The 15810-nt window shown below is 58.9% G+C and overlaps 1 protein-coding gene across 7 annotated transcripts in view; it reads left to right on the top strand.

Annotated features, from left to right (window-relative positions):
• The window catches only part of ADGRL1 (adhesion G protein-coupled receptor L1), a 45923-nt gene that overhangs the window by 19199 nt on the left and 10914 nt on the right, over positions 1 to 15810 (top strand). For 2 of the 7 annotated variants that reach the window (XM_059918298.1, XM_059918297.1), the window contains exons 3-11: positions 602 to 815; positions 4584 to 4693; positions 6521 to 6574; positions 8366 to 8380; positions 12117 to 12917; positions 13759 to 14073; positions 14822 to 14925; positions 15211 to 15396; positions 15728 to 15766. In XM_059918298.1, coding sequence (XP_059774281.1) covers positions 602 to 815; positions 4584 to 4693; positions 6521 to 6574; positions 8366 to 8380; positions 12117 to 12917; positions 13759 to 14073; positions 14822 to 14925; positions 15211 to 15396; positions 15728 to 15766 — 1838 coding nt within the window. Of the gene's footprint in view, positions 1 to 601; positions 816 to 4583; positions 4694 to 6520; positions 6575 to 8365; positions 8381 to 10876; positions 10962 to 12116; positions 12918 to 13758; positions 14074 to 14821; positions 14926 to 15210; positions 15397 to 15727; positions 15767 to 15810 lie in introns of those variants that run through there. The other 5 variants (XM_059918304.1, XM_059918299.1, XM_059918303.1 and 2 more) reach the window with 3 other exon arrangements.

Below are 15810 nucleotides of genomic sequence, written 5' to 3'. Positions count from 1 at the left end.
AGGCCCCTCTCCTTGGTTTGTAGATGGCCATCTTCTCCATGTGTCTCCACATCATCTTCACTCTGTGTGTGCCTCTAGGTCCAAATTTCCTCTTTTTATAAGGACACTGTTCATATTGGATTAGGACCCAATAGGGCCCTATTAATGGCCCACCTTAATGACCTCATTTTAACCTGATTACCTCTGTAAAGAAGCTATCTCCAAATTCGACCACATTCTCAGGTACTGAGGGTTAGGGCTTGATTTCAGCATTTGAATTTGGGGAGGGGGAAGACCCAGTTCAACCCATAACAGTTAGCACAAGCTGCCTGGCATGGCTCAAGGCCCCCAGGTAAACAAAGGCACTCTTCTCAAGCAGGACACTTCAAGGGCTTAGAGGGCACCTCCCAGGAGCCAAGGCAAAGGCCAGACTCTCCTTGGGCCAGGTTAATGGCCTTACTACACAGGTGGGCACACGGAGAAGCCCATTTTACAGATGAATAAACTGAAGTTCATACAGTCCGCATCCCAATACAGTCAAACTGGAGGTGGCACGTCTTCGGCGGGGGTCTCCCCTCCCTCCCTGGGCCCGGGTGTGACTCCCTCCCCCTCCTCCCTGCAGGCCTGAGCCGGGCCGGGCTCCCGTTTGGGCTGATGCGCCGTGAGCTGGCATGTGAAGGCTACCCCATCGAGCTGCGGTGCCCGGGCAGCGACGTCATCATGGTGGAGAACGCCAACTATGGGCGCACGGATGACAAGATCTGCGACGCTGACCCTTTCCAGATGGAGAACGTGCAGTGCTATCTGCCGGACGCCTTCAAGATCATGTCCCAGAGGTGAGGGGCCCCACCCTGCGGGGCTCCTGGGAGATGGGGTGGCAGTAGTCCCTGGGGTCAATAAGGTGCCTGTCCTCCATGCGCCCCCTGGCCAGCACATCCCGTTCACCTTCAGTCTTCCTTTTATGCATTCGACCCATGTTTCCTGAGCAATTACTAGGGGCCGGGTCCCATGCAAACAGCAAATAAGACCCAGCCCATGCCCTGCCAGCCTGTCACCTCCCCAACCTGTACCCTCTGCCACAAGCCCGTTGCCTCCAGAAGCTCATCCCAAGATTAGTTGTGGCTTGCAGAGTAAAAGCCATGGCAGGACAGAGTGAGATGTCATGGGAACTGAGAGACAGCTCAGAGGTCTGGTCAGGCTTCCCTGAGGAGGTGATAGTTGAACACAGATGGCAGAAGTGTATGTGCTCGTGAGGGTCAGAGAGAACATGTGTGAGAATGTGAGGGAGGGAGTGTGAAGACTGTTTATGTCTGTAAGTGTGTGAGTATGGGGTGCATGTGTGTAAAGCTGCAGAAGCCTCCTTTCACACTCACACCCACACCACCTAGAGCTGGTCAGCTCCTCCTTCAAATTATACCCTGATGTGACCGCCACTTCCACCGCCAAGCCCCCCAGGACTGCTACGATATCTTCTGCCCCCTCTCCTTGCCTACTATAGTCTGTTCCCCCCCCCCATAGCAGCCAGGGGGCGCTGGTGAGCACCTGAGTCAGGTCCTGTCCCTCCTCAGATCACAGCTCTCCTCGGCTCCAACCTCACTCAGCGCAAAAGCCTGAGTCCTCCCCTGAGGCCCCCAAGGCCCTGCACGTTCTGCCCTGTCCTCTCCCGGCCCTCACCTCCTCCACGCTCCTCCTCACTCACTGGGCTTCAGTTACCTGGCCCACTCCTTACACCCATCAGGCATCTTCCACTAAGGGCTCCCTCAGGGCCTTTGCACTGGCTGTTCCCCCTGCCTGGAATGCTGTTCCCCAACACCCGCATGACTCCTCCTCCTCCTCACTCAGGGATATTTTTTTTACCTCACTAACCTCTCAGCGAGGCCTGCCTGACCACCCTCTAAAATCACAGCAACCCGCCCCCCGCCCCTGCCACTTCCCAGCCCCTTCCTTACATTCTCGCTCTCCTAGTCCTGACTTCCATCCACAGTCCCATTGGCTATTTTGCCTCTTTATCGTGTCTTTTTTTATGTCTTCCCTCACTAGGCTGTCAGCCCCACGGGGAAAGGGGGTTTTGTCTGTCACCACTGTGTCCACAGCCAGATACACCACAGGCGCTCACTGAATTTTTGCCAAACGCCTGAGAGAATGCAGGGTTCACTCCAGGATCCTGAGCATAAAAGTGGAAAAGGAAAGGAGGCCTGGGGCCAGCTCTACAGCTCCTTGGGGATTCTAGAGTACGTCACTGGGTGGGGTCACTGAAAGCCTCCCGAGAGAGTTTTGGGCAGGGCACAGGCGTGATCAGGTAGGTGGCTCAGGTGGGTGGGCCAGGCCACAACCGCTTCATCCCCTCCCTCCCACTGTTTCTCTCTCAAACATCCATTCTGGGAATTCTCTGGCGGTCTGGTGGTGAGGACTGTGCTCTCTCACTGCCGAGGGTCTGGGTTCAATCCCTGGTCGGGGAACTAAGATCCCACAAGCTGCACAGAGCGGCAAAAGAAAAAAAAAAAAAAAGGAAAAAATCAAACATCCATCCCCCTCCAGCAATCTTGTCCCCCTTCCCCGCTTCCCATCTCCCGACACCCCTGCATGAACAGTCCCAGTGCAGCCTCTCTTTCCTCCTACCTCCTGCCTCCAAATCCTCCCTGCCCACTTCACTCAGCACTGGCCTCAGGGTCCGTGATGTTCTCCACCGTGTCCCCAAGTACCTAGCACAGCGACTGACCCAGTTCCAACGCTCGTGGGGGTCTCAGTCCTAGGGGGGGGGGCACACTGAGCAGTGTGGTCACTGGGGCTGAGGGATCGTGATGAAGCCACCTACCTGCTCCACTGTCTTCACACCTGGAGGCTCTTTATATTAGTGAGGGTCCAGCGCCACTACTCTGACGGAGACACCCCAGGATAAATACAGTGACCTGAACACGATCAGAATTGGAAAGGCCCTCAGCACCCGCTTCTCTCTGTCTCAGCACTGCAACCCACCCCACCCCCCGCCCCAGTCCTCCCCTCACCCCCACTCCCACCTCCTGGGCCAGAACTCAGTCACGGGCACTTCCAGCTGCACAGGAGGCTGGGACATGCAGTCTCCAGCTGGAAGGCCAGCGTTTTGGGGTTTTTCTTTTTGTTTTCGTCTTTATATGGAGGTGAAATCCACATAACATAAAATTCACCATTTTAAAGTGAACAATTCAGTGGCATTAATTACATTCGCAATATTGTGCAACCTCTGCCTCTGTCTAGTTCCAGAACATTTTCATCACCTCAAAAGGAGACTCCGTCACCCTTAGCAGTCACTCTCCATTCCCCGCCCTCCCCCGAGTTCCTGGCAACCACTAATCTACTTTCTGTCTCTGAATTTGCCTGTTTTGGACATTTCATATAAATAGAACCGTGAAACACGTGGCTTCTGTGGCTGGCTTCTTTGACTGAGCGTGATGTTTTCAAGGCTCGTCCACATTGTAGTGTGTATTAGAGCTTCCTTCCTTTTTATGGCTGAATAATATTCTGTTGTATGGATGTACCATGTTTTGTTTATCCACTCATTTGTCGATGGGTTGTCTCCACCTTTTGGTGATTGTGTAAATGATGCTGCTATGAACATTCGTATACAAGAATTTGTGCAGGAATACACCTGCAGTGTTACAGCAGATGAAAGCACTTCTGGGAATAGAACTAGTTCTTTGGGTCATAGGTAACTAAGTCTCTGTTTAACCTCATGAGGTCAGTGTTATATTTTTGAAGAAGGGGGTTGAGGTGGGTGGGTATAAGCAGATCCTCATTAGTTAAGCACTCATTGGTTAAGGGCAGGATTGAAGGGAAGACACAGGAGCCCCCTCTGCCCTGTACCTGTCAGGAAGCCCCCCCAAACCACTTTAACACACCCACAGTCAAGTTGCTGTCCTGCCCAGCCAAGACTTGGCCTGCTCCAGGGAAACGGAGACCTTGACCGTGAGAACAGACAGCAAGAAACATCTTTTTGTTGTCATTAAGTAGGCCTCCTGTTACATGGTAGCCAGCCTCCTGAGAAGTTGACAGACACTCGGGGGTGTTCCCCATGGGGAACCAAGGATGGCTTCAGCATGAGGTGAAGACTCTGCCCCTCTCCTGACTGCAGAGCCTCACAGCAGGGCTGTCCAAAGGGTAGGACATGTCAAGACATGGTCTGAGGTGGACACAGGCAAACGCTGTGAGCATTTCATTAATAGCATCTTTGCAAAGACACCACCTTGCGTGTATGGCTTCACATCTTACTCTTCTGTGAACAAAGGAGGGGCTTTATGGTCAATATAGGAAAAAAAAAAAAACAAGGACATAATGGCACTGGTGACACTCAGGATGAAAGTGATGAAGCGTGGCTGGGGAAGCAGTTTATGGGGCCACCCCTCTGGCCCAGCCCTGAGCTTCATGCCGTGCCAGGGCTTAAAAATAGAAGAACCCTATCTGGTAGGAGAGAGCAGGCAGGAAACAGAAAACAACGCCCACACAAGGTCCCTGGCGTGGTCTCCACAGTTCCTTCCCAATTTGGGGGTGTCCATTCCTCTCCTGACCCTGGGCCCCCCCCCCCAAGTTCCAGGCCTGTCTTTTGCCAGCTCCCTGTCTCTCCTCCACAGGTGTAACAACCGCACCCAGTGCGTGGTGGTCGCTGGCTCCGACGCCTTTCCCGACCCCTGTCCCGGGACCTACAAGTACCTGGAGGTGCAGTACGACTGTGTCCCCTACAGTGAGTCATCTTGTTCCTCATGCGGACACGGGCCCTTCCCCCTTCCAGAATCGAGTGAGGAGGAGACACCTTGAACACACACACACACACACACACACACACACACACACAGGGCCAAGTCGGGGCCAGGCACACGGGGGGACAGCTGGGCCTGCTCCCTCCCTCACACATTCTCTTCACCCAGACACCCTTGTCCACACTGGTGTCTGCCCCACCCACACCCCCACCCTCACAGACTCTGTCCCCATCCACTGGGCACCTTCTCCAACTCTTGTTACCCTGGCCTGCTCACCCTGCTTCTTCGCATGCCCTTGGCTTATTTATACACTCCAAGGCCACACCCACGTACTCCACTTGGCACACTTGTATCTCTCCTCTCCTCTCCCTGGACCTTGACCTCGCTGCCCTCTAATTCCTCTGCCTCCCTCCTCTTCTGTCACCCCTTCCCTTCGTGACCCCCTCTTACACACCTGCTCTTCCCTCTCACTCACCCCCCTTTCTCTGAGTTCCCTTTCCTTTCTCTTGTCCCCCTCACATATGCCCACTCCTGCCCCTTCCCAGTCCTGGAAGCTGGACTCTGTCCTCACACAGAGGCAGACCACCCTCTGAGGCCTGGTGGCAGATCAGGTGTGAAGGGCTAGGGGCATCTTCCACAGATTCCTAACTCTTGGTTTGTTGGCCCGTTACCACAATAGTACTTCCTGTCTGCAGAGGAAGTGCCACCATGTTGGACTGAGGGTGGCACCAGGAAGCCTGAGAAAGGTGATCTGGGGAGCCAGGGGCCTGCCATTCTTGCACCTGGCCAAGGGGAGCAAACAATGACAGGGTCTCTCCTCCTCAGCACCCCACCCTTAACGTGGCCCTTCTTTCCAGCCCTTACTCTTCCCTCCCTTTCCCCCCATCATCCATCCCCTCCCCTCCACCCCCAGCTTCATGTAGCCAACCTGGAGGTAGGGCCTCCGGGCAGAGGGGGGAGGAGGCAGGGCCACCAGGGTGTCTGAGTGTGTGGGGGGGTAGGGGTGGGGGAGCAGGAGACCCCGTGACTCTCCCTCCTCTCCCCTCCCACCCCAGCCTTCCCCCCCTCCCCCCAACCTTTGATTTCTCCTCGCAGGTGACTGACTGCAGACGTGCTGGGGGAGACGGGACAGCTTATGTGCTTCCATAACCTTCTTCTTTTACTCCTCACCCTTTCCTTTCAGCGACCAAGGCCTCCAGCCACTGCCTGAGAGGGACGCCCATCTGATCCTTGAAGCCTCCCCACAGCACTGGGGACACCGCCCACCCCCACGGCTGGGGCAGCAGGGAAAGGGGGCAGGAGTTGGGGAGCGTAGCACAGTGGGGAAATCGGGCTGGGTTCGAGGCTCGGCCCCGGCCCTTGGGTTTTCTAGCTCTGAAACTTGAGCAAATGACTTGATTTCTCTGGGCCGCTGCAGAAGGAGGCGAAAGTCCAGGAGATCGTGTGTGCGAAGCGCCTAACCCAGGGCTGGCCACAGAGGCTGCTCCTGGTGACACAGTGCTGGATGTAAACTCCTCCAGGGCGGAGGCCTCATCTTCACCCCCCCAGCGCCCAGACCCAGGCCTGGTTCAGGATGTGCTCAGTAATGGTTTGGGTGCCCTTTCGATCCAACTGAACCTATATCTTCCTCTTTAATGGTGGGAGGGGAATCAAACACCTTCCCTGAGGTGCTGCCCGGAGCACAGAGAATGTGGGTAAAAGCTCCCTGTGCACCCTCAGCCGTAGGTGTGAAGGAAACGGTGCCTGCTTTGGATAGCCATGTGGCCTCAGCCGTGTTGCCTCACTTCACTGATCCTCTTTCCCCTCTACAGACAGGGCTCTCGAAAGGCTGCCCGAGAGGTGCTTAGCACGGTTCCTGGCACATAGTAAGCGCTGGGCACTTGGTAGTTGTTGCTTTTCATGTGACTCCTCATCATGATTTTTACCAATTATTATAATTGCTATTGGTAATCAAAAATAAAACTAACAACAGATGACAAACCCAGTTTCTCCTGAGGCAGGTAAGATAAAGGGCAGGAAAAAAAAAAAAAATCCCCTGATCCAAGTGGCATCCAAAGCCAGTGGATACCATGCCGGTAAAGGAGCAGGAAAAAAGTTAGAGGGTGTGGGGAGGAGAGGGGCTTAGAGACCTCCTGGAGCCAAACCTCCAAGTGTGGGTGGGAGGGCATGCCCCTCAGAGATCAGGAGGGCTCAGGGGATGGGCAGCCCCCAGTCTGACGGGAGAGAGCTAGCCTGAGCCCTGGGAGACGCAGGGGCACACACACGTACACGCACTCATAGTCAACGGACATGAAGGATGTGTCTTGGGGGGCTGAGCTAACTCCCGGTCCCAGAAGAAGATGGCTGGTGTTACAAGGGTGATGGAAGCCACGCCGCAGAACAGGGAAGCCGGGCACTCACTTATCCCCCAAAGTTTCTCTGAGCACCTCCTGCGTACCGGGCCCTGGATGAGGCGCTGGGAAGGGAGCCAAGCACGGCGCCTCCAGAGAGGTGGCAGGAGAGCAAGGCCCTGGTCAGAGGTTCCTAAGGGGTCAAGGACACAGAGCCTGGAGGGGGAGCGGCCTGGGCAGCCGTCTTGCCCTGGGCTTCAGAGGCTGGGGTGACCCCAGTGCTGGTCAGGGGCGGGTGCAGGGCTACCTTGGGAAGGGAGCAGTGGGTGTGCGGGGCTCCCTGCCGCACACACGTACCGGACAGGCCCGACTAACACTGGATTTGCCTTGCAGCTGAGCACAGTCTAACCATGCCCCCTTCCTCCCCCAGGTGCCGCCCGCCCATCCCAACAGCGGGCTGGGGAGCTCCCGGCTCCTGGGCCCCCAGGGGGGAGCTGGGCAGAGAAACTGAGCCTCGGGCTTGCCCCGGGGGAGTGTGGGAGCGTGTCTGTGCCCCACCTGCTGTCCTGCCCCATCTGTGATGTCCCCCCACCCCAGCCTCTTCCCTCTCTGCCTCTGTCTCCCTCACCGGGCTCTTTGGGGCCCAGGGGGGCTCTGCCTGTCTGCCTCTCCGTCATTCTGTGTCTGATGCTGCCACCCTCTCTCTGTGTTGGCTTGTTTGGGGTTCTGAGGGTTTGGGGAAACTCAGCTGGACTCTTGCAAGGCCAGCACAGCAGGGGAAGGAGTCCAGTGTGTTCTCTCTCGTGGGGCTACCAGGCCCCAGGAGGCACTGAACCCCCTCCGCTGGGCCCCTGGTTCTAGCAGGAGGGCAGCAGGCCGGGCTGAAGGGGATCTAAGTGGTTCCTTCACTCCCCCCCACCATCCCTCCCTGGTGCCCCCTAAGCGGAGCCGCCTCCCAGCTGGGGCTCCCCTCCCGAGTCCCCACTGCACTGAGGGTGCCCCTTCCCATCTGAAGGCTCTGTCCCCCTGCCTGCCTGTACACCCCCCTCCCTCTCCCCCCACCCCTCGTCTCTCTTGGTCTCTGTCCTCCCATGTGTTTCCCCCTCCCTGTGACTGTCTCCCTGACACCCTCCCTAGAGGAAAGGACTTGGGGGCGGGGGCTGATGCTACCTTCGGGGTTGGGGAACCAGGAGTGAGGAAAGAAAGGAAAAGGGGGCGTGTTGCCAGAAAAGAAACGAAAGCAATTTAATCTTTTTTTTTCTCTTTTTTTCTTGCACATTTTTTTTTTCAATTTGTTTTCTCTCTCTCTTCCGATGCTTAAAGTAGAAGTGGAGCAGAAAGGTAAACGCACTGTTACCAATGCTAACCCCTAACTCAGACTTTGTTTTACCTGTACCGTACTTATGTGACCCACCCTCCCCTCCGGCCCCTTCTTCTCCCCCCACCCCAAACTTGGTCCAGTCGCCATTCCCCACCCCGGTGTCCCCCTGGTGGGGCAAGCCCTGGTGCAGCCAGGTGACTCCACCCTCCAGACTCCTGAGGAAGCTCCTCTCTGAGCCTGGGCAGGATCTTCCGTGTCTCTCTCTCTCTCTCTCTCTCTCCCTCCCCCTCTCCCTCTCCCTCTCTCTCCCTCCCTCCCTCCCTCTCTCTCTCTCTCTCTCCCCCTCCCTCCCTCTCTCCCTCTCCCTCTCTCTCCCTCTCCCTCTCTCTCTCTCTCTCTCTCTCTCCCCCCCCCTCCCTCCCTCCCTCTCTCTCTCTCTCTCTCTTTCCCCCCAACCCTCCCCTCCACCCCCGGCCCACCTTCCTAGTCCCTGGCCCTTGCGGGGCCAGGGGGCACCTGGCCTTCTCTCATACTTCTTTTGCCTCCTTCAGGAGAACTGTGTAAGCATCCAGGGCGGGTGGGGAGGGAGGGACCCCCTTCCCTGGCTCCCGACCAGGGGTGGAGGGCACCGGGTGAGCCGTCTCTCTCCTCTCTTCCTCGTGCCCCCGCTTTTGTAACATGTGTCGGGGTTCGGGGGAGGCAGGGTAGGGGGGACACCTTTGTTTTCCTTTTGGGGAGCAGATTCCTCCTCTCTCTTTCTCTCTCTCTCTCTCTCTCTGGCTCCTGGCGGCTTAAGTTCCTTCTGGTTTGGTGTTTCCAAGGCCCAGAGCTGTTTTGGAGCATGGAGTACCAGTTTCCCCCAGTCCCAACCCCTGTCCTCCACCAGCGGGGGGCCCAGCCCTGGGGAGGGGTATAAGCTGTCCCCAGCCCGGGGAGGGCAGCCTGACAAATCGGGGCGAGGGGGTGGGGGCGGGCCTCAAGGTTGGGGGAGTGAGGGGCGGGGGAGCATTTTCTCTGGTTCTGAAATACTTGCGAAGCTGCAGTCAGGGTTTCTTCTGGGCTGTTGTGGTTAGAGGACCAGGGAGAGGGGGGCGGGGGAGGTATAGGCTGGGTCTGGGGACTTCCACGAGCACCATAATTTCTTGCGGGTGAAACCTTCAGCAGAGGCGGGTGTAGAACTCCATGGTGGGAAGAGCTGTCTGTTAGTGGAGCCGGGCAGGGCTGCAGCTGCAGGCCTGGGCTCTTGGGGATGGTCACTTCCTCCCCTGAAAGTTTTGGGAAATCTGCAGCTCTGAGGCAGGCAGCAGGGGGCACGGATGGAAGAGATGACGTTTCAGGATCGCTTTTGCCTTGAAATTACGGTGGTCGGTGGAGCACCCCCTTTGAGGGAGGTGGGGCGGGGTCCCTCCGAGCTGCTCCCCTCCCCCTTATCCCTTCCCCCATCTCATAGAGGCCTGGGCAACCAGCCCACCGCCCTGCCCCTCACTGCACCCCTCCACTCTCTCCCTCTCTTTCTCCTGGAGTCTCTCTCCCACCCAGCACCAGACACTCTTCTTGCAGGCCCGGTGGTGGTTTGGATACGGCAGCCTGGGATCTTTTCTCTTCGAAGGGCGGGTGGGAGGAGGCTGGAGGGCAGAGGAGGTATTGGGAGCTTGGTGCTGGGGAGGGGTCCTTGCTGGCAAAGGCCCCAGGCAGACCCTTCCTCATCTTCTCCCCCTTCCCCAGGGTAACCTCTAACCACGTTTTCCTCCTCCATGCCCTGCCGACCAGGCCAGGCTCTGAGACCTCCCACTGTCCCCCCACCCACACACACACACAAACACATCTGCTCAGTTGTCACAAAGCTGGCGGGGGACCTAGCTTGGGGAGAGGGGAGACCCAGGCACAGGGGAAAAGGGCAGAGGCCAGTGTGCTGGACAGAAGGTGCAGGCCAACCCCTCAGGGCATTGGGGACAGGGAGCTGGTGGAGCCCCAAGCTCCCCTCCCCCTCCTAAAACAGGGCATGCGCCTGGCTGCTTTGTGCCTGGAGACCCTTGGGTCAAAATGTCCCCCTGCTGCTGTGAAGGGAGGGCTGGATATCCGCACCCACCCACCTGAGCCTCCTGAAGAATGAGGCTGGAAGTGGGGGAATGAGAAGTGTCCAAGCCCCTCTAACCACTGGGGCCAACCCCCCCACCCCCAAGCCAGCACTAAGTCCCAGCCCTCCCCGTCCCCTCGGGGCCAGCTGCTTTGGTGACAGACCAAGCAGGAGCAGAGAATTCACTACAAACTCTCACCCTGGCCTGTCCGTGGGTTCTGCTAGCAGGGAGGTGAGAGGGAGGCCCCCAGCCATCCTGGATGGAGGGACATCCCCTCTATAGGCGGAGGAGGGGAGCCTGGCCACACTGTGAAAGTCCAGACCTCCACCGGGTCAGTAAGGGGAGGCTAGGAGTAGGCGGCGCTGGGACGTGACTGGGCAAGGGTGGGCAGGCTATTGGTGGCCAACGAGATGCAGTTGAGGTTTTCCTCCTTTTCAGGGAATGGGGGGGTGGGGCGGGGCCCCCCACCTTTCTGACATCAGCGCTGCCTTGGTCCCTCCTCCCGAGCCGGGGATGGTTGCAGGTAAATCGGGGTCAGGGCAGGGGAGGTGGGGGGGGGGCCTATTGGGGGCGGGCTGGGTCTTTATCCTAGCACCTGGTTCCCTCCCTTGCCCCTTCTGAGCTGGACCTGGGACTGCCCCCCCAAGGGACCCTCAGTCGGGCCTGGGCCTTGGAGTGAATTCTCTGCTCACCCCCCTCTCTCCTCGCCAGCACTAACCCTTTCTTCCCAGGTGCTCTCCAGTGTGCCTCCCTTGGAGCCAGGACCTCGCCGAGCCCCCCACCACCACCACCTTGTCTCTCTTCCCTCCACACAGCTCTCCTCCCCCCCACCCAACTCTCCCGGGAGTCCTCTCCCTCCCCAAGTTCTCCCCCTCACCCTGTGCACCAGTGTCAGTGTCTGCTGCTGAATAAACCCCATGAGAGACCCTGCCGGCTGGGGGCAGGGCTGGGCACCCTCAGGAGGGGCTGGACTTTTCCGAATACCCTTCCTCAGCTACTGATTTCATGGGTACTGGGGGTGGGGGCTGCCACAGGCTGCATCAGTAACCTCGGGTGCCTCTCCCACCCTGGAATAGAAGTGCGCTCCTGACACCCACCCACAGTGGGTACGGAAACATCACTCTACCTTGCAGTTTTTGCAGGAGGAAGAAAATGGAGTTTAAAAAAAAAAAAAAAATCTGTGTCCTGGTGTGGTTGGTGAAGGATGGGACCCTTGACCCTAGCTCTTCCATAGGGGGTGCAGATGATGGCGAAGGGGCAGGGCCCCGAGTCCCTGGATCCTCAAAGCCACCAGTGGCTGCAGTGAGGAAATCTTTCCACTCCTGCTTAAGGCACACGAGATCGTCTCTGGGATGGCTCTTGCCAAACCCCTTATCCCCAGCCTGTGGGGTCTCTAGCAGCCAGGGGAGGAAAGAGGGGCACTACCTCCCACCACTAACCCTGCTCTTAATGGCCTCCAGGGTTGACATCTCCAGGGAGAGGGGCAGCTGGGTGGGGCAGGGGTCCCAGCCCGGAAACCCCCTTCCCATCACCAGCCCTACCAAGCAACCGTGACTGCAGCAGCAGGAGGGGACAGCCTGGCACCCCCCTGGCCGCGTGACCAACTTGCCTCTCTCTCTCCCTCTCCCTTGCCCCTGCTCCTCTCCCCGTGTCCTCCCCGCCCACCCACCTGGCCCAGTCTTCGTGTGCCCAGGGACTCTGCAGAAGGTGCTGGACCCCACCTCGACACACGAGTCGGAGCACCAGTCTGGCGCATGGTGCAAGGACCCACTGCAGGCGGGTGACCGCATCTACGTCATGCCCTGGATCCCCTACCGCACGGACACGCTCACCGAGTACGCCTCATGGGAGGACTACGTGGCGGCGCGCCACACCACCACCTACCGCCTGCCCAACCGTGTGGATGGCACGGGCTTCGTGGTCTATGACGGCGCCGTCTTCTACAACAAGGAGCGCACGCGCAACATCGTCAAGTACGACCTGCGCACGCGCATCAAGAGCGGGGAGACGGTCATCAACACGGCCAATTACCACGATACCTCGCCCTACCGCTGGGGGGGCAAGACCGACATCGACCTGGCCGTGGACGAGAATGGGCTGTGGGTCATCTACGCCACCGAGGGCAACAATGGGCGGCTGGTGGTGAGCCAGCTCAACCCCTACACGCTGCGCTTCGAGGGCACGTGGGAGACCGGCTACGACAAGCGCTCAGCATCCAACGCCTTCATGGTGTGCGGCGTCCTCTACGTGCTGCGTTCCGTGTATGTGGATGACGACAGCGAGGCTGCCGGCAACCGCGTGGACTACGCCTTCAACACCAACGCCAACCGCGAGGAGCCCGTCAGCCTGGCCTTCCCCAACCCCTACCAGTTCGTCTCTTCCGTTGACTATAACCCTCGTGACAACCAGCTGTATGTCTGGAACAACTATTTTGTGGTGCGCTATAGCCTGGAGTTCGGGCCACCCGACCCCAGTGCTGGTGAGGACAGCTCAAGTTCGCTCCCAAACGCCCCCTAGGTCCCAGGGTCAGGGGGTGCACTCTGTGACATCTTAGGAGACCTGGAGGTGGGTTCGGGGGAGCCCTGGAGGCAATGGCAGTGTGACATGGCAACGTGACAGAGGCTGTTCTAAGCACCCAATTAACTCCTCTGATCCTCACAGCCTAGGAGACAGGGCATATTATTGCCCCGTTTTACAGATGAGGAAACCCAAGCACTGGGTGAGTATGGGATTAGCTTGCTCATTTGAGGATTTGGACCAAGGACTCTGGGCTCCTAACCAAGCTGCACTATGTCTCCTAGAGGCCTGTGCATTTTGAGCCCTGGAACCCCTTCAACCAAAATGTTGGGTGGAAGCCCAGTATCAGTAAAACAGCAAAGCTGTGCTGCTGATGTTGGCCAGGATTGGGGGCCCCTCCACAGTCTCATTCTGCCCCCTCAGCTGCCCTGAACCAGCTCTGAGCAGCCCCACAGCTCCAGGGAGTCCCATCTAATCCAAAAGGAGGAGCTGAGGCCCCCAGAGGGAAGGGACGTGGCCGGGTCAGAGAGACCAGAGTAAGAGGAGAATGAGGGTGGGAGGTGGCCGTGTACAGCAGCCTCCAGACACCTCCTTCCTGGCGTGTCTTCCGTCGTTGCTCTCCCAGACTTCAAAGTACAAATGAGTGAATTTTTGCCACTTTCCAATGGACCCAGGGGTACAAGGGACCTCTGTGGGCAGACAGGGGCCAGGGGAGCTCTCCCAGACCTAGTGGGGACCAGGATATCTTTCAGTAGGCCTGAAGCGTGTGGCTAACCCCATCTCATATCCCCTCTCCCTTCCAGGCCCAGCCACTTCGCCACCCCTCAGCACGACCACCACGGCCCGGCCCACACCCCTGACCAGCACAGCCTCGCCTGTGGCCACCACCCCGCTCCGCCGGGCGCCCCTCACCACGCACCCTGTGGGTGCCATCAACCAGCTGGGACCTGACCTACCTCCAGCCACTGCACCCGCCCCCAGCACCCGGCGGCCCCCCGCCCCCAATCTGCACGTGTCCCCAGAACTCTTCTGTGAACCTCGAGAGGTGCGGCGGGTCCAGTGGCCGGCCACCCAGCAGGGCATGCTGGTGGAGAGGCCCTGCCCCAAGGGGACTCGAGGTGAGTGCAGAGCCAAGGTTACCTCCACTGCAGCTGGCTTGGGGAATGGCCACTGCTGGGTCTGGCCAGGGAAGGGCCAGGGGACATGCCCCTAACTCAGCTCAGCGTAGATGCACTTACCTATCCACCTCCCCTGGCAGAGTGTGGGTTTCATGCAGGGGTCATGCCTGATGTCTGCAGCTGTGTCCCCAGAGCCCAACAGCAGCTCAGTTAGTGCCCCACGCCTCGTCCCCCGTCCCCTCCTGCGCTACTAAGCACCCGCCACGTGCAAAGCGCTGGGTGGACCCTGCAGGGAGCCCATGGGAGGTAACTTGAGTCCTGGCTTCAGACTGAAATGGAACAGGCCTGGGAGCAGCTGGTGACAGGGCACAGCAGCTGAAGTGCCAGAGAGGGTGGCGCCAGGACGGCATGCTCTAGGGATCCCGAGGGGAGGCTCAGAAGAGGCTTCGTGGGGGAGGGGGGGCTTCCAAGACGAGCTTTGCTAGAAGGTTCCAACTGTAGTAGGCAAAGACGGAAGAGGAGCCAAGAGGGAGGGTTTAGGGGAAGTGAGGAGTGGCTTATGTCACCTCAGAGTGACACCTCTCTTGACTGTCTGGCCTGCTTCATGCCTGGTCTTCCGTGTTCCCCTCACCTCTCTCCTCACCCACTCGTCCCCCTCTCTCTGTCATCTCCTTTCTCCCTGCCTTGGCCCATCCTTCTCTCCTTCCCTGTGGCTCCCTTCTCTGTTCCTGTGTGTCTGTCCCTACAGGAATTGCCTCCTTCCAGTGTCTACCAGCCCTGGGGCTCTGGAACCCCCGGGGCCCTGACCTCAGCAACTGCACCTCCCCCTGGGTCAACCAGGTGGCCCAGAAGGTACCAGCAGAAGCTGCCCCTCCCAGTCAGGCACACGTGCTCACGCAGCAGGCCCTGGGTGCCCGGGCACAGGGCACAGTGGGGGCAATGGAACAACTGGGGAGACAAGCAGGGGTCCACTCCCTGGCCTGCAGAGGGAGCAGAGACAGATGGGGAGGGAGAAGGCAGACAGGGAGAAGGGGCAGCAGAGAGAGGGATGAGAGGGGCTGAGCAGGCTGGGCGTGCGAAGAGGGAAGCAAAACGGTCCCTGACAGAGCCGGGGCACCCCACTCCCGCCTCACACAGATCAAGAGCGGGGAGAACGCAGCCAACATTGCCAGCGAGCTGGCCCGCCACACCCGGGGCTCCATCTATGCGGGTGATGTGTCCTCCTCTGTGAAGCTGATGGAGCAACTGCTGGACATCCTGGATGCCCAGCTGCAGGCCCTGAGGCCCATCGAGCGCGAGTCGGCTGGCAAGAACTACAACAAGGTAGGGCCTGGCGGCAGGGCCAGCAGGGCAGGGGGCACCGCCCTGGGAACTTAGGAGATATCCGGCCTGTTACCGCAGAGCTGGGCTGCCACCCACGGTGATGAGAGAAGAAGGAAGGACAGACCCCAGGCCTACTGGGGCTCCCTGCTGAACTGCCCTGGACGGTCCTGGGGGTGTGGGCTCCCTTAGGAATGGCCTTTGCTCATGGCCTAGGCCCAGGTCAGTAGCAGAGGCAGAAGAGCAAGCTCCCTGGGGCCCAGACGTGAGTGTCGGGGTTAGAGGAGTGGGGCTGGGAGACCAGCCCTGAGAGCACCTCCATCTCTTTCCCCAGATGCACAAGCGAGAGAGAACCTGTAAGGACTACATCAAGGTGAGGCTCAAGGGCTCCTGCTGGCCGAGGGGGTGGGGCAGCCC

This window comes from Balaenoptera ricei, chromosome 3 (assembly GCF_028023285.1).
Source record: "Balaenoptera ricei isolate mBalRic1 chromosome 3, mBalRic1.hap2, whole genome shotgun sequence".
In the NCBI taxonomy this organism is placed as follows: Eukaryota; Metazoa; Chordata; class Mammalia; order Artiodactyla; family Balaenopteridae; genus Balaenoptera; species Balaenoptera ricei.
This window is presented reverse-complemented; position numbering and strand designations above follow the sequence as displayed.